Source organism: Trachemys scripta, chromosome 8 (assembly GCF_013100865.1).
Source record: "Trachemys scripta elegans isolate TJP31775 chromosome 8, CAS_Tse_1.0, whole genome shotgun sequence".
Classification (NCBI taxonomy): domain Eukaryota; kingdom Metazoa; phylum Chordata; order Testudines; family Emydidae; genus Trachemys; species Trachemys scripta.
This window is the reverse complement of record NC_048305.1, coordinates 15,986,489-16,004,227: the sequence shown is the minus strand read 5'-3', so window position 1 is coordinate 16,004,227 and position 17,739 is coordinate 15,986,489. Positions and strand designations below refer to the sequence as shown.

Genomic DNA, 17,739 nt, shown 5'->3' with positions numbered 1-17,739 from the left:
GTGACTTGCCTATGTCACACAGGAAGTCTGAGCAGAGCAGGGAATTGAACACAAGGGCTCCCAACTCCCAGACTAATGTCCTAATCACTTGACCTCTCAAAACTAGCAAAATTCTTTGTCCAACTTAAAAGATAACATAAGGGGACTTTTAAAAAGGGACTATGAAATGGGCTCAAGTCAAGATAGCCAGAAAAATAACTTACTAGAATTGTTGATTATGTGATTTCAGCCCAACTAAAGCTCAATTTGGAGATACTATTCCATTTCCTATGTTTCCTCCCTGCTGTTATTTCTACCCCCAAAAAATCATAGTCCCATTTGGTACGTCTACACAGCAAAACATAAATAAATAAATAAATCCACAGCTGGCCTGTGCCAGCTGACTTGGGACCATGGAGCTGTTTCATTGGCTGTGTAGACTTCTGGGCTTGGGCTGGAGACTGTGCTCTAGGACCCTGCGGGGTGGGAGAGGCCCAGAGCTTGGGCTCCTGCCCAAGCCCAGACGTCTACACAGCAATGAACCAACCCCGCAGTCTGAGCCCTGTGAGCCCAAGTTGCTGGCACAGGCCAGCTGTGGGCTTTTTCTTTGCTGTGTAGACATATCCGTTGACAACCAAGGTAGTTTTACCACTGACTTCAATGTGGCCAGGATTTCACCCTAGTATTTAACTGAAAGTACGATTCCCTCATGGGAAATTTCAGTTTGAAATAATATGCTTCAGCATCTAAAAAGGGAACAGAATCCCAGTGTTATTATTTATTATTTTTATTACTGAGGCTCATAGGAGCCCTAGTCATGAACCAGGGTCCCATTGTGCTAGGTGCTGTACAAACACACTCCTTCTGGATACATGGTACCAAGGGCAGCTATGAGTTGGATTAGTTCTGGATAATTGCAATTTTCCTTTAGCTGAGAGACGTGATCTTCTCTCTTGCAATGCTGTGTACTGATCATCAAGAGAAGGTGGTTTATTGAAGAATTTGTGTTGGGGTTGTCATGGAGACAAATTCTTTATTATAAACTTATTTAAATTCAGAAGTAAGGGGAAAACATTACCTTTTCATGGTTTTCTATTAAAATCTCAACCACAATATTCTGAAACTTGATGTCCATAATCGCTGCAACAGTTTCTTCTTGTGGTCGAAGCAGCGTTGGTCCAAATACCACACCCAGATTAGCAACAGTCATTAGATTCTGTTTGTGATTATTAGCAACGCTGTAAGGAAGGGGAAAGAGTAGGTAAGAGAAACATCAGAATAATCCCTCCTTCATCTTTGGCACAAATTTTACAATTGTTTACATTCCTGAAACTCCGGATGAGCTCCTTCCAGGCTCAGCCATGTGGAAAAGTACAGACATAACTGGAGCGTTACCAGTGTAACTTCAGCCTCCGTAAATTGACTGATGCTAGGAAAACCCAAATAGTTTAACCTCTTTCTGGATACTAAATCCTAAATGGCTGAACGTTCCAATCCACAGCCTACTCCCAGAAAAACAGTTTGAATCAGAAATGTTTCAAATCCTCCTAAAAACAAGTAGTTGGACCTTTGACATGTGCTATTCTCAACTAAATGAGCAGCCTTCGATGTCCACATTTCAAGTCCTTCTGCCACATTTTGCCTCCACTCAAGGTCCTTCTGCCCCATTTTGCCTCCACTCAAGGTCAACACTATTCCAATCCAATCAAAACAATCTGAAAAGTAAAGATTTTGCTGGTGTCACCAAAGAGAGAGAGGGGGAGAACGTACACATAGATACATAACAAATGCATGCATACACAGTATTCTCCACCAAATTGGAGAACCTGCTTAAATAGGGATATTCTCTGGGATTCAAATTAAGACCAATATTTGTTAATGACTGTTGCTTACGAGAGACATCTCTGGTAATTTATTGGTACCAAGCTTTGTTTCCTTCCCTCTCATGCTGGTTTGAGCTCTCCTCTCGTGTCAGCTTTCAGAGCACCACTGCTTTCTCCTGTACAACTTGCTCCTTCCTCCTAGTACACCTGCTAGGACTCCACACATCTGGGTGTCTCACAACTGTCCTTGCTGCCAGCCCCACATGCTGTGGGCAGCGTTTCCACCAACCTCCAGGGGCCTGTCCAATAACACGATGGGCTCGGCAGCTTCGTGGAGAGCAGCACTACCACTCATAGGTGCTGGAACTAGGGGTTCTGGGGGTGCTGCCGCACCCCCTGCCTTGCAGTGGTTTCCATCATAGACAGGGTTTACAGCTTGGTTCAATGGCTCTCAGCACCCCACTATACAAATCGTTCCAACATCCCTGCTACCACTTTAACAGTAACGTGTTAATTAGAAATGTCTCTGAATAGAGAATAAAAGGCCGTTCCTTTTATAGTGATTAGGATGTATTATTTATGAAGCACCATTAGTCCAATTACCTAAATCTATACCTAGACAGAATATATAGATCCAAGTATATTTATGATATACAGTTACCTATACAGTACACACACATTTTTGAAAACTTTGGCCCATTGTTCTTACAGCCATAACCACGCTATCTTGTTACTGTCTCTATGAAATTGTATATTTAATTGCATAAGCTGTGATCTAAAGCAATTCTGTACATGCAGACAACATGGAAGTACACTCATACACACACCCACTTGAGCCTGAGTAACAACAACTGTAACCAGGAATGTGCGCTCTGGAAAAGTATGGATAATAGCATCACCATGATTACCGTAACTCCATAAAACATTCATTGGGAGCTCAAACTCACATAGGAGGCAACCAGTCCATAAAGCTACCAATTGTCTGACTGCTGGCATTGTCGGCATAAGAATGTAAAAACATCTTTATACCTAACAAAAGAAGATTATTAGCTAAAGTTGCACAGCGATGATTCAGAAAGTGCCAGACGGAATACAAAAAGGCTATTAATTACCTTAGAATCTCTAATTATAAGTAAACTGTCAGCTAGGCGCTTTATACACACAGCTGGCATTTGCTGTTATTGGACACATATTTCTACAGGGCTATGATTGCTTTTACCTACATTCTTTGTTAAGGCTAGATCAAAATGATTCCACCTGATATTTCCCACAAATTCGGACACTGTTGAATCATGTGTTTGAATTGCTCAGATTAGGTTTTGTATGTGAAAATTCTACTACCCTATTACCCTACTTCTTAATGATTCTTTATGGCCTGTTCTATCACCCTCTCAAGAGCTTCCTAATTTGAAGACTTCAGTCAGGGGTATCCTGAGTTTTAAACTAAGCTTTAAGTAACTATCCTTCCCTTTTTCTCCTACTCTCTCATCTCTGGAAGAAGCCACAAGTTAGGATGGCTAGCACTAAGCAACTCTAGATTGCACAACAAGAGCTGTGAATTAGAGTGTGACCAACTCTATTCTTCAAGTAGACAGGAAGTGTCATCCCAGATGTGTGTTCATTTTCTACCTTTCCAGGACACCCAGGCAGAAGAGAGGCCTCTGACAACACTCTACACTCGAGTTAGGTGCCTTTGAAAATGTTACCCTAAGTGACTTAGGAGCCAAACCCTATTAAAAAGTCACTTAGGGTGCCTTTGAAAATATTACCCTTTGACGTCCCTCGGTATCAGGAAGCAATGAGTATTTTAATCGCAGTTCTGTGTGTCTGAGAAATTGCCTCTATGAGTATAAATACTATAGTGCTGTGAGTTACCAAGGCTTTTGGATTAAACCCTGGAAAAGCTCAGGTTACTGAGATAATAAACTGCAATGTAAAATATATGGTGTCCCTTACCAACTAGCACCAACTGTCGAAAAGGGCATGCACGTTCTACTGATTCAGCCACTAGGAGGCACTCTATCCAACACAAGGGGTTTATTAACCAAAGCCAACTAAAGGAGATTGACCTACCCAAGAGAATAATGGTTCATAAATAAAGTGGGTCTGTTTCAGGTTGTAATGTGAACAAAATCAAAACAAAAAGTTTCTACCCACAAAAAAGGAAGACAACACTACCTCAGAACTCAAAAGCAGAGAAATAAGAGATAAAAGATGAACACAGTTTGAACACAGCAATGCTCAATTTGATACGCAGATCATTTGCGCAATCTCTCTCCCCCTATTCCCTTTCCTCTTTTCCAGTTTCAGGGAGATCTCCTTCCAACCGCCCCCCAAAATAAATTACTTCCTATATTTAAAAGGTACATTGGAACCAGGAAAGTGCCATGAAATCCCAGTACACTCGCTTCATATCTCCTATCCATTTCAGCCACAAGGCAAGAGTAAGACAGAATCATGTACTTTGCAATACAGACACTGGTATTCACAAGTGTGTAAACCTAGAAGGAGAATCAGCCAACATTCTCTGTGCCCTTTAGAAGTCAATACAGTGTACAGCAAGGAGAGCAAGGCAGTATTTATGGAATGAGATGCAGAAAGGAGACAAAGATTAAGTTCTTCTCAGAAATTTTTCACATGCCTCACTGGGCAATATGGATGGCTAAAGCAATCAGAATTCACACTCAGCTCTTCACTACAGGACTCCTGCCTCTTGCCCCCTTGACACCAACGCACCACTGACAGAGACATGAGTTTCCTACAGACCTCATTCTCTCACACGGGGTTGTCGTGGATACTAGTCTCTCTCCCTATTGCCATTTCCTCTACCACAAGTGGAGCATGATTTATTCCTCTATCTTCCCTCTCCCACCGGTGCCTTTAACACCACTGTCTCCCCTCTCACATACTGAATGGTATTCTCTCCCCTCTTTCGCTATCTCCTCGCACACATGGAGCATAGTTCATATCACTAGCTTGCCTCATTGCTATTTTTTCTTGCTCAAACAAATGGGGAAGAGGAGGTTTGAACTGTGCATACAAACACCATGTTCCTCCAGTTCAGCAAAGTCTCTGACTGCACGCTGCATCTCACACACTGTGTTAAGCAGTTTCACAGCACATGCTTGAATACACACAATCATCATGATGGTCAAAGTATTTCCAAGATTTCTAAAAGGAATTAAGTCACATTCTATTTTTACCCAGTCCCTGCTCAAGTGTTTCATGAATGCTAACCCTAACCATAACTGAATTTAAAAAAAATAGGCAAGTTCATGGAAGATAGGTCTATCAATAACTATTGCCACAATGGTCAGGGAGGCAACCCCATACTCTGTGTCCCTAGGCCTCTGACTGCCAGATGCTGGGACGGGATGACACAGGATGGATCACTTGATGATTGCCCTGTTCTGTTCATTGCCTTTGAAACATTTGGAATTGGTCACTGTTGGAAGACAGGATACTGTACTAGATGGACCATTGGTCTGACCCAGTATGGCCATTTTCGACGTTCCAGTAATGTGTTTATAAATGTACAGACATCTGTGTTCACAGTACTCCTGTTTGAACTTTGGACCCACTATGACTCAACTATTTTGAGGCTGAACAGTTCTGAAAGCACTTGAAATGTTTCATAGCATTTTTAGTGCTCCCTTAGTTTAGCAAAACTCAGTGCATTTATAAATGTCATATTGCTCAGTCTTACAAAATAAGCTCTGCTCATTTCTCATTACCATTATCATGTAATACATCAGTGTAATAAATTGCTCTCTCATTGCATTATTACTGCTAGATGACTTTACATGGTTATGTTAATTATTACAGACTGTATTATTAATGGCTTCACAAGCATATGATCCTCCAGTATAAACTGTAGAACTGGCGTGCGTTGCAATATCTGTTATTTGAAGTGACTTGAGTAAATTTGCAAATGTGGAAAGGCAGTGGTATTGACCAAAATCCCAATGCCACAGCCTGCAGGAATCTATTCATTATTAGATTCTTTGAAAGCTCAAAGTCTGAATTACAATTTTGTAACTGAGCAGCTCTTGTTCCTTTCTTGAATAAATTAAGATGCCGTGTGAAGTCCTGATCCATAACATGGGTACTCTTCCACAAAAAGAGAATTCTTTACAACGCTAGGTTACGGAAGCTATGCTACAAATGTGTGATTCATCTTTTACATCCTTGAGTTCCATATACTTTATTTATATGCTCATTTACTATAAATTATACCTCTTCATCATGTTCTGTACTAGAAAATAATACATAACCTCCAAAGAAGGGGCATTCTCATCCCAAGGTACATTTAATATTGATCTTGGTTACAAATGCTTTTATTTAGGCATTGTTAGCTCTGTCCCTGCGCATCCAGACCCCTTAGTGTTCTGCTGGTATTTGCTGTATTTTTCTTTTAACCTCTTGTTCCTTTCTGGGCGAGTAAATTTTGAAAGCAGATGTAATGCACTTATATTCATTTACATGGATAGGCTTTCAGTGCTTTCACATTCATGCTTTATCCCTAATGCTTGTGTATATTATTTTAAATATGAATAATGAGGAAAAAAATTGTTAGATGGTGTAGAAATGCTCTAAATAGCCTATTAATTCATGTCCCACTGCATGCTGGGGTACCAACTGACTTCTGGCAACTGGACTTTTGCTCTTCCAATTTTAAAAGAATGTTAACTTGCTGATGTACACCTTACACGACCAGTAGGGCAAGTGAAGGTTGGATGGTTCAGTGAAGTGATAATAGACAATGGAGCCTTAGGGAACGTCTTCACTTACCAGAGGGTCCGGCGGCAGGCAATCGATGTTCTGGGATCGATTTATCGCGTCTGGTTAAGACGCGATAAATCGATCCCGGAAGTGCTCGCCGTCGACGCCGGTACTCCAGCTCGCTGAGAGGAGTACGCGGCATCGACGGGGGAGCCTGCTTGCCGCGTCTGGACCCGCGATAAGTTCGGACTAAGGTACTTCGAATTCAGCTACGTTATTAACGTAGCTGAATTTGCGTACCTTAGTCCGAAGAGGGGGCTTAGAGGGGACCAGGCCTTAATCCTCTAAGTCAGTAATTCTGCTCCAACCCACATCAGTAGTGACCAAAATTCAGCCATGTGATGAAAGTTCAGTGGGTTCTGTGAAATGAGCTGGTGGTCTGGGCCTACCAAATGTAAAGCGAATGGGCAAACTTTGCATTCTGAGCACGGGGGGGCGGGAGGGGGGGACCTGAATGGACAGAATGAACGAATTCCCCTGCACATCTAGAGATGGTTCTCCCAGGTCAGGGTGGTGGTATGTTGGGATATTATGTGGAATTATTGGTATCTGTACTCCATGTGTCCTGCAATTAAACAGAAGACTTAGTTCTCCAGGGCTGTCAATCCAATTCCTTGCATTAGCTCTACATTCACTTTCAGAGAAGAAGGGGGGTGGGGGGGAGAGTAAATCCATGTTTTGTGTTAAATTAGATTATGAATGGGTTGCCTGGATACTGTATACCACATGGTATGACCAGACATAATTTAACACAGGGTAATGACTTGTCAGGCTTCCCTGCAGAGTAAGCACACAGGAGCAGTAAATATTTATCTGCTATGCTGACTTGAAATCAGTATTAAATAAAGATGGGGAAATGTAATGGAGTTTGAGATCTGGCAAACCTTACAAGTTGTTTCTGCTCCATTTTTTAGTTCACAAAAACCAATTCTAGTTTTATAAACTTTCACTTCCCAGGCAATAAATTCAACACATTTATTTTCAGGCACATTCAATTAAAAAACATGTTTGTTTCTCTACCTACAAAGAAACCTGTGTTAAGCAAAAAATGATGAAAACTCAGAGAGAGACACCAACTCTATGCTGTTTGTTGATCTCTGCAGGAATATTGCTAAGACCTGACATGTGACCAGATGTCTTGAGGCTGGGGCAGCTGGTGGAGTGCACTAAATTTTAATGTCATGTGTATAGTAAAATGCATTGAAAAATTTACTAGCCTAAGTATTCAGGGTCATGAGCTGGCAACAAGGGCATTATTTATTGTTGACAGACATGTTTGTACTGGTACATTATGTTATCTTAAGTTAATGCATTTTTCTGAGTCACTCAGGTCACTGGTAAACTAGATAACTTCCCCTATCCTCACCAAGTTGCTGGCAATTGATGTATTTCAAAGGAAAGGAAATTATGGTTCAAAGGACTATCACACTGCAGGGCTGTGCAAAGGACATTTTCCACTGGTGGGGGGCGGGGGGAAAGCAACTAACATCTGTAGCTATCATCTCAGGTATTTTCCCTGATTGAGACCAACAGTTGAAGGAAGCATTTATTCCCTCTCAGATATTTGGTGAAGTCTAAACTGTTTCTGCTTTGGCACTTGGGGCAATCCTGTTGAAAGCCCAGAACTTTTTATGAATGGCTTAGGTGCAGTGGTTGCAGACCTACTAGTAGTGATGATGTGCTATCAGCAAGCATAGTATTGCTCGTGGTCAAAATGTCCTTGGTGCCTACATTGTCGCTAACACTTTTTTCAATATCAAAAGTCAGTACGAGATTGTGACAGAGGAAGAGGAGTAAAGTGAGGTAATCCTAGACAGAGGTGGTGTTTACCTCAGGCTGCTGTGTTTGTGGCAGTTTACAGATTGCAAAAATTAACCTTAAAGATTAAAAGACAAAAAGCACGGAGCATGCAGCTGACATGTTTGGGGGCAGAAGCATGTGTGGATTCACCAGCAGCTTGTGCTTTATCACAAGAAAATACAGTAACTCCTCGCTTAACATTGTAGTTATGTTCCTGAAAAATGTGACTTTAAGCGAAACGATGTTAAGCGAATCCAATTTCCCCATAAGAATTAATGTAAATGGGGGGTGGGGGAGGGTTAGGTTCCAGGGAAATTTTTTTCACCAGACAAAAAATGATATATACCTATACACACAGTATACGTTTTAAACAAACAATTTAATACTGTTCACAGCTATGATGATTGTGAAGCTTGGTTGAGGTGGTGAAGTTAGAGGGTGGAAGAGGGAGGAATATTTCCCAGGAAATGCCTTGCTGCTAAATGATGAACTAACACTCGGCTGAGCCCTTAAGGGTTAACACATTGCTGTTAATGTAGCCTCTCACACAAGGCAGCACGAACACAAGGGAGGGGAGACAGCATAGCAGACAGAGACACAGACACCTTGTGTGTGCAAGAGAGATGCACACTGCCCCTTTAAGTAAGCTGACCCACTCTTAAGTGCATTGTCTTTTTAAGTGGATCAGGAAGTTGAGACAGCAGCTGCTGCCCCAAGCTCTCTCTTTCTCTCTCCATCCGTGTCCCCTCCCTGCTCTATATGGAGAAGGGGTAAGCGGGGTGCAGGAGTGGGGGGGGACACCCTGACATTAGCCCCCCTTCCTCCCCTGCACAGCAAGCAGGAGTTCTCTGGGAGCAGCTCCAAGGCAGAGGGCAGGAGCAGCACATGGCAGTGGGGGGAGGGACAGCTGAACTGCCAATTGATAGCCTGCTGGGCGGCTGCAGCACAGGGAACTTAGGGGAGTGGGAGCTGATGGGGGGGCTGCCGGTCCACCCTGGTTCCAAGCCCCCACCAGCTAGCTGCAATGGGCTGCTCTTCCTGCAAGCAGTGGACAAAGCAGGCGGCTGCCAAACGACATTAGAAGGGAGCATTGCACAACTTTAAACGAGCATGTTCCCTAATTGATCAGCAACATAACAACGAAACGACGTTAACCAGGACGACTTTCAGTGAGGAGTTACTGTAACTTAATAGGTGAAGAACATGTAATAGCAGGTGCAGGAACAATGCAACCAAAACAAGACTTTCATTCCTCACAAGTCCCTTCCACAAGTTAGCTCTTCTTAGTATGACAGGGAGTGTGGTCCAGATCTCAGACAAAGGGCTGAGGATTTTCTTTTATTGTTATTTTCATCTCAATGGGAATATGCAGTCAGTGTTCTGTTCCTGCAACACTGATGCGCTCCTTAGTTGCATCAATTTAATTTGGCTCTGACACACGCACGGCTTGAGAGAGGGCTGCTTCCGGATATCAAATTGGTGGTATTTTCTGAATAAAATCTAATGAGTTCTCGGAACTGTTCCAGGGTGTATTCAAGTCATCTCTGCACATTATTGAGTTTAATTGGACTATGGCCAATGAGGAGTGTGTGGGTGGGGAGACTGAAGAGGGGAAAAGTGACTGACTGGCGTTTCATTTGCTCCTTCCTTGTACAGAATACAAACGTCTGTGAGCCTGAGGGGAATAAGAATCTTGAGCTTTATAAGAGCTATAAAATGTGTCACCTCACAGACACCCAGAGGGATTACAGTGATTGCTTATCTTGAAAGCCAAATAGGCACAGAATATTCCACGTCCAGTAAAGGCAACGAATTTTTACAGTCTGAGGAGAAACCAGAGAGGAAAATGGTCACAGAAGGAGCAGTTGAGGGTGCATTCTCCCTTTGATCTGTGTACAAAACCTGGAGTGAACATACCTGCCACGCACAGGTGCAGGACAGGAGGAAGCTGGATTAGTGGTGAGAAGAGACAAAAGGCAGGATAGCAGAGCTGCTGGAGGGAAACTGTAAAGCAGAGTCCATTATGTCACCATGACTAAAAAATACACCCCCCCCCCTTCTCCTTATTTAAAAAATAATACTTGAGCACCAACAGTAATGGCCACACACACTTCGGCAATATAGGGCAATCTGTAGCATGTTTTGGACTATTATTATAGGCATTTTTTAAAAATTGTAAGTAAGGGATACAAGCAATGATATACCCCATGTAATATCTGTGCACCAGTCATGTACGTGTTCTAGGAATAGGAACTTATCATGCAGGCATGAATGAGTGGTAAAGGGACGCTGTTGAGAAGTAGTTTAGGGTTTTGTTGGAAACTAACTTGGCAAAGGAGGAGCTTAAATGAAAGGGAAATGTTTTTGTGACCTTTTCCCCCCCAGGACACAGAAAGGAGATTTTTTTTTTAAATTACATTTTCCCTCCTGCAGCATCAGAAACGGAGGGTGCCAAAAACAGAAAACTTTCAGGAAGTGCCCTCCTTATCTGAGTGAGCACAACCAAGTGCATATGCATTTGAAAGAGTCCAACAGTTAGGCCCTGAGTTAATAGAATTTACATGCATAGAACTCAGCATCTGTGCTGCCAGGGATCGAAATGTATCAGCTCGGCACATGGACTAAGTGATCAAAAGGCACATTTGCACAAAAAGACGCCCCTTTGAAAGGGCCCCAGATCTCTCGTACACAATGAGCATAAAGTAGAAACTGACTATAAATAAATAGTGAACATGACTAGTTAAGTTTCACTGTCCAAGCTGAGAGAAGAACAAAAAGCAAACAGCATAAATGATTAAACGCAATATTTTTAAATTGTTCAGTCTTAATCTATTTTATCCTATTTTCTTAGGCTCTGGATATTTCCTGGGCCTTTTGGGTAGCTAGTGGGGGTGAGCTGTGCCTGAGATAACAGAGTTTCTAACTGCTAAAGAGAAGAATAGCCTGGACTCACCTCAGTTCCCCACTGGTAGGAACCTTTGCTCATGCCATGGTCTAGCTATACAGAATTAGTGTTAAACTAGAGCTAGAAATCTGAAGGAACAAAGCACAGTCCCAACCCAGAGAGCAGCAGATGTGAAATCAAGTCGCAGGGACAGAGGCACACAAAGCCTCCAATGTCCAAAATACGAGGGAGTGAGAGACTCATATTTCCTTCAATTATCAAGAAAAATAAGGAAAGGGAGGGAATGCTGTTTCTAACCTGGGGAGGGGAGGGGGGTAATATAGCAGAGTAAAGGACACCGATGAAGAAACCTACAGGATCAAACACCATGTGAAGCCCCATCCTGGGCAGATTGTCCCAACTTGACACAGATTACAGGCAGGCCAGTTGCTTTTGTGCCTCTTTTTGATTACACGCACTTTGGCAACACTTCTAAAATGTGTTGTATCGACAAAGTCTCACTGAACTGAAATGTACTTGTGGTGTAACCTTCTATATCCAATACTGGTTAGAGCAGGGGAGATCTCACGTTGTTAGGTGAGAAGGACAGAGAGTGGGAGAAGCACCAGAGAAGGACGACAAGGGTGGCCCTTTAGATGAGCTTATGCATCACTTCCTTAGGTTTAAAGAATTTTTCACTTGACCACAGCTCAAAGAGCCGAGAAGCGATAAACTAAGGGAAAGCACAAGATTGCGGGGGGGGGGGGGTAACAGGGAGCACCATGGGAGGATAGGATGCCCAGGTAGGTACAGCACAGAACACGCAGAGCAAAAATGGTAACAAACATTCTCTTGCAGTTAGAGGAGGAGATAAGAGGTAGTGGAAGGTTGATATCAATGAGGGCTGTGATTTTCAAAAGGTATGTAAGGGAGTGAGGCACCCAACTCCCACTGAATTTCAAAGTGCAGTTTTCCTGCCTCAGATCCAGGCTGATGCTCTGGGCCATATTCACAAGTAAACTGCACCTTTTGGTGCCAGCCTACCCCGGGCCACTCCAGAGGGGAATAACCAGCGGGGAAACAGCATAGGGGGTGTCGTTCTCCCCTCCAGGACTTGCTTGTTCCATTTGGCAGCCACAGGAGACCCTCAGTGGAGGCTGATCCAGGAAGTGCTAACTCAACACATACCTCAGCTGCCTTGCTATCTTCTCTCTCTACCCTGCAACACCCACTTATTTATTTATTTATTTATTGCTGTGCTGGCCAGCTGCAGATCCTTCCCCCTGATATCAGAAGGGAGATAAGAAGAGTCACTCTCCATTACAACACCCATGCTGACTTTCCATCATATCTGGGGCCCTGTGCCAGCATCTGCACCACACCCTAGTGAATTAGGCCAACTAACCATTGTCTATAAAGGTTAAGCGCCTATGAGAGCCAGCTTGTTAACAAACCTGTCATATAAATGCAACAAGAGGCGCTAGAACATCTTGCTGACCAACCAACCAGACGCTGCATCTTGAGAGTTAAAATTTCATAAAGAAGCCTCATTTCCTTCTGACTCCGTCCTCAAATCTCTCTGTTCAGTGAAGAGAAGGAGAAGGAGGAGGAGTTGGATTTTACACTGTGCACTTCTACTAGATTTCACTTGCTCCAGCACGATTTCCGGTTTCCTCCTGGGCAAACTTGACCACAGCTAGACGTGTTGGTTCACTGCCAAGGAACAAGTGCTGTATATCACATTAAGGAGATGCCTGGACCAACTCTAAAATGCAGTAACTGAAAGCTTGATTACAATGTGAATACCATCCAGACTACGTGTAAATGCTGGACTAAAAACTTACGATTTTCAAATTAAACACTTATGGCACTGCAATTCTCCTCTGATTCAGATTCACAAAGAGACAGCAAACAAGCCAGTCATTATCTGTAAAAGCTAAGAGCCAGATCCGTGGGTCTGGGCAAGCTAAACTTGGTACAGGGCCCAAGGTGGAGATGGGCACGAGGGTGACCAGACGTCCTGATTTTATAGAGACGGTCCCGATTTTTGGGTCTTTTTCTTATATAGGCTCCTATTTCCCCCCACCCCGCCCCAATTTTTCACATTTGCTGTCTGGTCACCCTAATGGGCACTAGTTTACAGCAGGGCTGCCTCAAATTACACTGACTGTAAAGATAACTCCTAGAGGGTCACTCCACTAGCCCAGGATGGACAGAGCAAGCAGCATGTGTTCCAGCAATGTGATCTATGGAGGAGGTGGCACAGAGTAGCTGGGAGTGAGGGGTAAGGCAAGAATCTGATCTCAAATTCCAACTAATAGTTTTATTTCCATCTGGGAAGCCAACAGAGATGGGGAAAAGAATCTTCACTTTAAGGCTGCACCTGCAGGTTGGCACTTTTAACTTGTGGCACTGCACTGTGAGACTAGTATTGATATGTAATGGTCCCGAGGTAAGAGTACTGCTTTCCTCTCTCATAGGAGTATTATGAGATTTGATTTATATTAGTACTTGAGGAGATAGTCCAGGGGGAACCATCAGTTTAATGCAATATAACTTGTCCAAAGCTCTGTGGAAGCGATCGGTGAGGGCATAATAGCTGCTCAGTTTCTCAGCATCTAACTCATTACTTTGCAAAGCATTTTGAGATGCTAGGCTTTATGGAGGGTGCTGTATAACACAAATGATATTCCATGTGCCATTGCTTTCTTGTGGGAGTTGCTTTCAGAGGCATCAAGAAAAATGTCTAAATGCCGTCTACACTTCAGCCTCCATACTGGAGCCGGACCAGTACAGAAAAACACATTCACATTTCTCTAGCATAGATAGAACGTCAGTGTCAATCAGTAGATCTCAGATGAATCAGGTTTTAACAGACAGCATGAAGAAATAGTACGGGAAGGTGATTCTCATTCCCCCCACACACCCCAACTGACTTCTTTTCATATCAATTGCATACAAACCATACTGTGGGTACATAATTGAGTCACTGAGCCTTGAGAGTTACCATTACATTCTTGTCCCAAGAGAAGGCCACTTCCGTAAGCTAAGCAGATACCTCATTTTCTCAGCAGTTTTCCCAAAGGGTATATATCAAATGGGCAGGGAATTTGGAGAAGTTCACCAGCAGTGATACAAAATAAATACAAAAACTACTCTGGTCATAGTCCAGAACACTACATCTGAAAACAGCATTATTGTTGTGTTTGGAATAAGAGATCCCACTATTACTGCGTAGAATAAAAGTGGGTGTATTTTTATTACAGTGTTTATTATTTTGGCAGGAAGAATTCCCCCACCCCAAGACTATTAGACTCACTTTTACAAATCCTGCCTTACTACTGAAACGTAAAACACCAAATTAATAGATGCTCAGGAAAGGCAGCGAGAAGAAAGTTGGTGTGAAAAAATCTTGCAACAAAATAAAACATATTAGTCCTTATTGTTCTTGTTTAGCTTTTTATTACTTTTGGCTGAAGATGCATGAGCGCAGCATTTATTTACAGCTTCAGGTCACTTCATTGATCAAGATCTCTTCTCTTTTAAAAAAATACTAATAGTAATGATAGAACCCACCCATGGCTTTTTATGTTTACAGTTATTATTGCCAGCACTCCAGACTGCTGTATACTACTGGAACCACACAGTCAACTACACTACTAACACCTGTTGCCATAGCAGCAGTTTTTCCCCTCTTTGCAAGGAGCATATGGCAAGCCACAACAAAAATAAAAAGCTATTATATTCTATGACCCCTGCTCTCCCCAATCCTCCCTCACCAGAAAAGTCACCTTCTGTATACAGTACCATGGACTATTGAAAACGGAATTATCGACATTTTAATTGCACCCCTCAAATAAGAAAAACCTACACATGCAACTGTGAAATGCAAAAATTTGAAGAGCAAGTATGTGTTAAAAACATCTACAGAGCTGGTGAATAACCTGCTGGAACCTGGCTGAAGGACAGAAAACAAATAAGAGATAGGGATTATTTGCAATAAATGAGCTTTCAAAAAGCACACCCTGAGAACAGGCTCTGATCTTCCAGCCAGCACTAAACACAGTCTGAAGCTTCTAGGACTCCCCAGCCGCAGTCTATCTCATGTCAGACATTAGTAATAACTCACAACTGAAAGCCAGCTCAGAAACAATGAGAAAAAATTATTCTCTCACATTATCTTGTGTGTTAATGCAAGTGAATGACCAAAGGACCTTAGTAACAAGAAACATTTTGGTGGCCTTCAACCAGTGGTTTTCAAACTTTTTTTCTGGCAACCCAGTTGAAGAAAACTGTTGATGCCCATGACCCAACAGAGCAGGAGAGGAGGGGTGTGGGAGGGGCAGAGGGTTGGGGTTTGGGCTGCAGAGTGGGGCCGGGATTGAGGTGTTCAGGGTGTGAGAGGGGGTCAGGGCTCTGGGGTGGGGCCGTGGATGAGTGGTTTGGGGTGCAGGAGAGGGCTCCGGGTTGGAGGGGGGGTGGGCTCCGGGCTGGGGCAGGGGATTGGGGCACAGGGGTACCTCGGGTGGCTCCCGGTCAGTGGTGCAGTGGGGGTACTAAGGCAGGCTTCCTGCCTGTCCTGGCACCGTGGACCATGCTGTGCCCCGGAAGTGGCCAGCAGCAGATCCGGCTCCTAGGTGGAGGCATGCAAGCAGCTCTGTGCGGTTCTTGCCTCCAGGCACCACCGCACCCCCAGCTCCGGAGCGTGGAGCTGGTGCTCGGGGCAGTGGCAGCACGTGGAGCCCCGTGCCCTCTCCCCTCTGACTAGGAGATGGACCTGCTGCTGGCCTCTTCTGGGGCGCAGCGCAGTGTCAGAACTGGTAGGAACTAGCCTGCCTTAGGCTATGTCTACACTACCACAGTAAGTCGACCTACACTACGCAACTCCAGTTACATGAATAACGTAGCTGAAGTCGATGTACCTTAGGTCAAGGTTATCATAGGGGTCTACACTGCAGGGGGTCAATGGAAGAAACTCTCCCGCGACTTAACTTGCTCTTCTCATCAGGGGAAGTGTACAGGGGTCGACTGGAGAGCGATCTGCTGTCTTCAGTAGACCCACTAAATCGACCGCCAGTGAATCGATCTCAGAGCATTGATCCCGGCTGTAGTGTATCATAGAATCATAGAATGTCAGGGTTGGAAGGGACCCCAGGAGATCATCTAGTCCAATCCCCTGCTCAAAGCAGGTCCAATCCCCAGACAGATTTTTGCTCCAGATCCCTAAATGGCCCCCTCAAGGACTGAACTCACAGCCCTGGGTTTAGCAGGCCAATGCTCAAACCACTGAGCTATCCCTCCCCTCCTAGACTTCTCTGCTCATAGAGCCATAGTGTTTAGGGCCAGAAGGGACCATCAGATTATCTAGACTGACCTCCTGTATATCCACTAAGGCCACTAAGCACAACCCAGCCACCTCCATACCATGCCCAACAACTACAGTTAGATCAATAGCCCTCAGGGAAAGAACAGGCTGGACTGAGGTGTATCAATGATCAAGGCCCCTGCCATGGAGGGGAATTGATTAAGTGAGATATTTCCAGATATCCATACTCCATGCAATATGAGAGAGCCTACTACTTTCACTTTACTAAAAAGTGGTGTGTGGAAGGGGGAATGGACCCCAAAAAGTGAAGAGAACAGCTGGCTCTAACTGCTCCATGGTGCTAGGGATGGTGGAGAAGGTAGCGAAGACTGCTACCGTTACATAAGAACAGCCATACTGGGTTAGACCAATGGTCCCTCGAGTCCACTATCCTGTCTTCCGACAGTGGCAGTGCCAGACGCTTCAGAGGGCATGAACAGAACAGGGAAATTATCAAGTGATCCATCCCCCGTCATCCAGCCTCTGGCAGTCAGAGGTTTATGGACACACAGAGCATGGGGTTGCATCCCTGACCATCCTGGCTAAAAGACATTGATGGATCTTTCCTCCGTGAAGTTATCTAACTCCTTTCTGAACCCAGTTATACTTTTGGCCTCACTTCCCCTGGCAACTAGTTCCACAGGTTGAGTGTACGTTGTGTGAAGGAGTACTGCCTTTTGTTTGTTTTAAACATGCTGCCTGTTAGTTTCATTGGGTGACCCCTGGTTCTTGTGTTATGTGAAGGGGTAAATAATACTCACTTTCTCCATACTAGTCATGATTTTATAGACCTGGAACATATACTCCCTTAGTCGACGCTTTTCTAGGATGAACATTCCCAGTCTTTTTAATCTCGCCTCATATAGAAGCTGTTCTATGCCTCTAATAATTTTTGTTGCCCTTCTGTGCACCATTTCTAGTTTGAATATATATTTTTTTCAGATGGGGCAACCAGACCTGCACACAGTATTCAAGGTGTGGGCGAACCATTGCTTTATGTAATGCGATTATGATATTTTCTATATTATTTCCTAATGACTCCTAACACTGTAAGCTTTTTTGACTACTGTTGCACATTGAGCAGATTTTTCAGAAAACTATCCACG

General features: G+C 43.7%; 1 protein-coding gene across 2 annotated transcripts in view; it reads right to left on the bottom strand.

Annotated features, from left to right (window-relative positions):
* The window catches only part of ARHGAP26 (Rho GTPase activating protein 26), a 304,706-nt gene that overhangs the window by 84,067 nt on the left and 202,900 nt on the right, over positions 1–17,739 (bottom strand). For both annotated transcript variants that reach the window (XM_034778903.1, XM_034778904.1), the window contains exon 18: positions 1,058–1,217. In XM_034778903.1, coding sequence (XP_034634794.1) covers positions 1,058–1,217 — 160 coding nt within the window. The remainder of the gene's footprint in view (positions 1–1,057; positions 1,218–17,739) is intronic.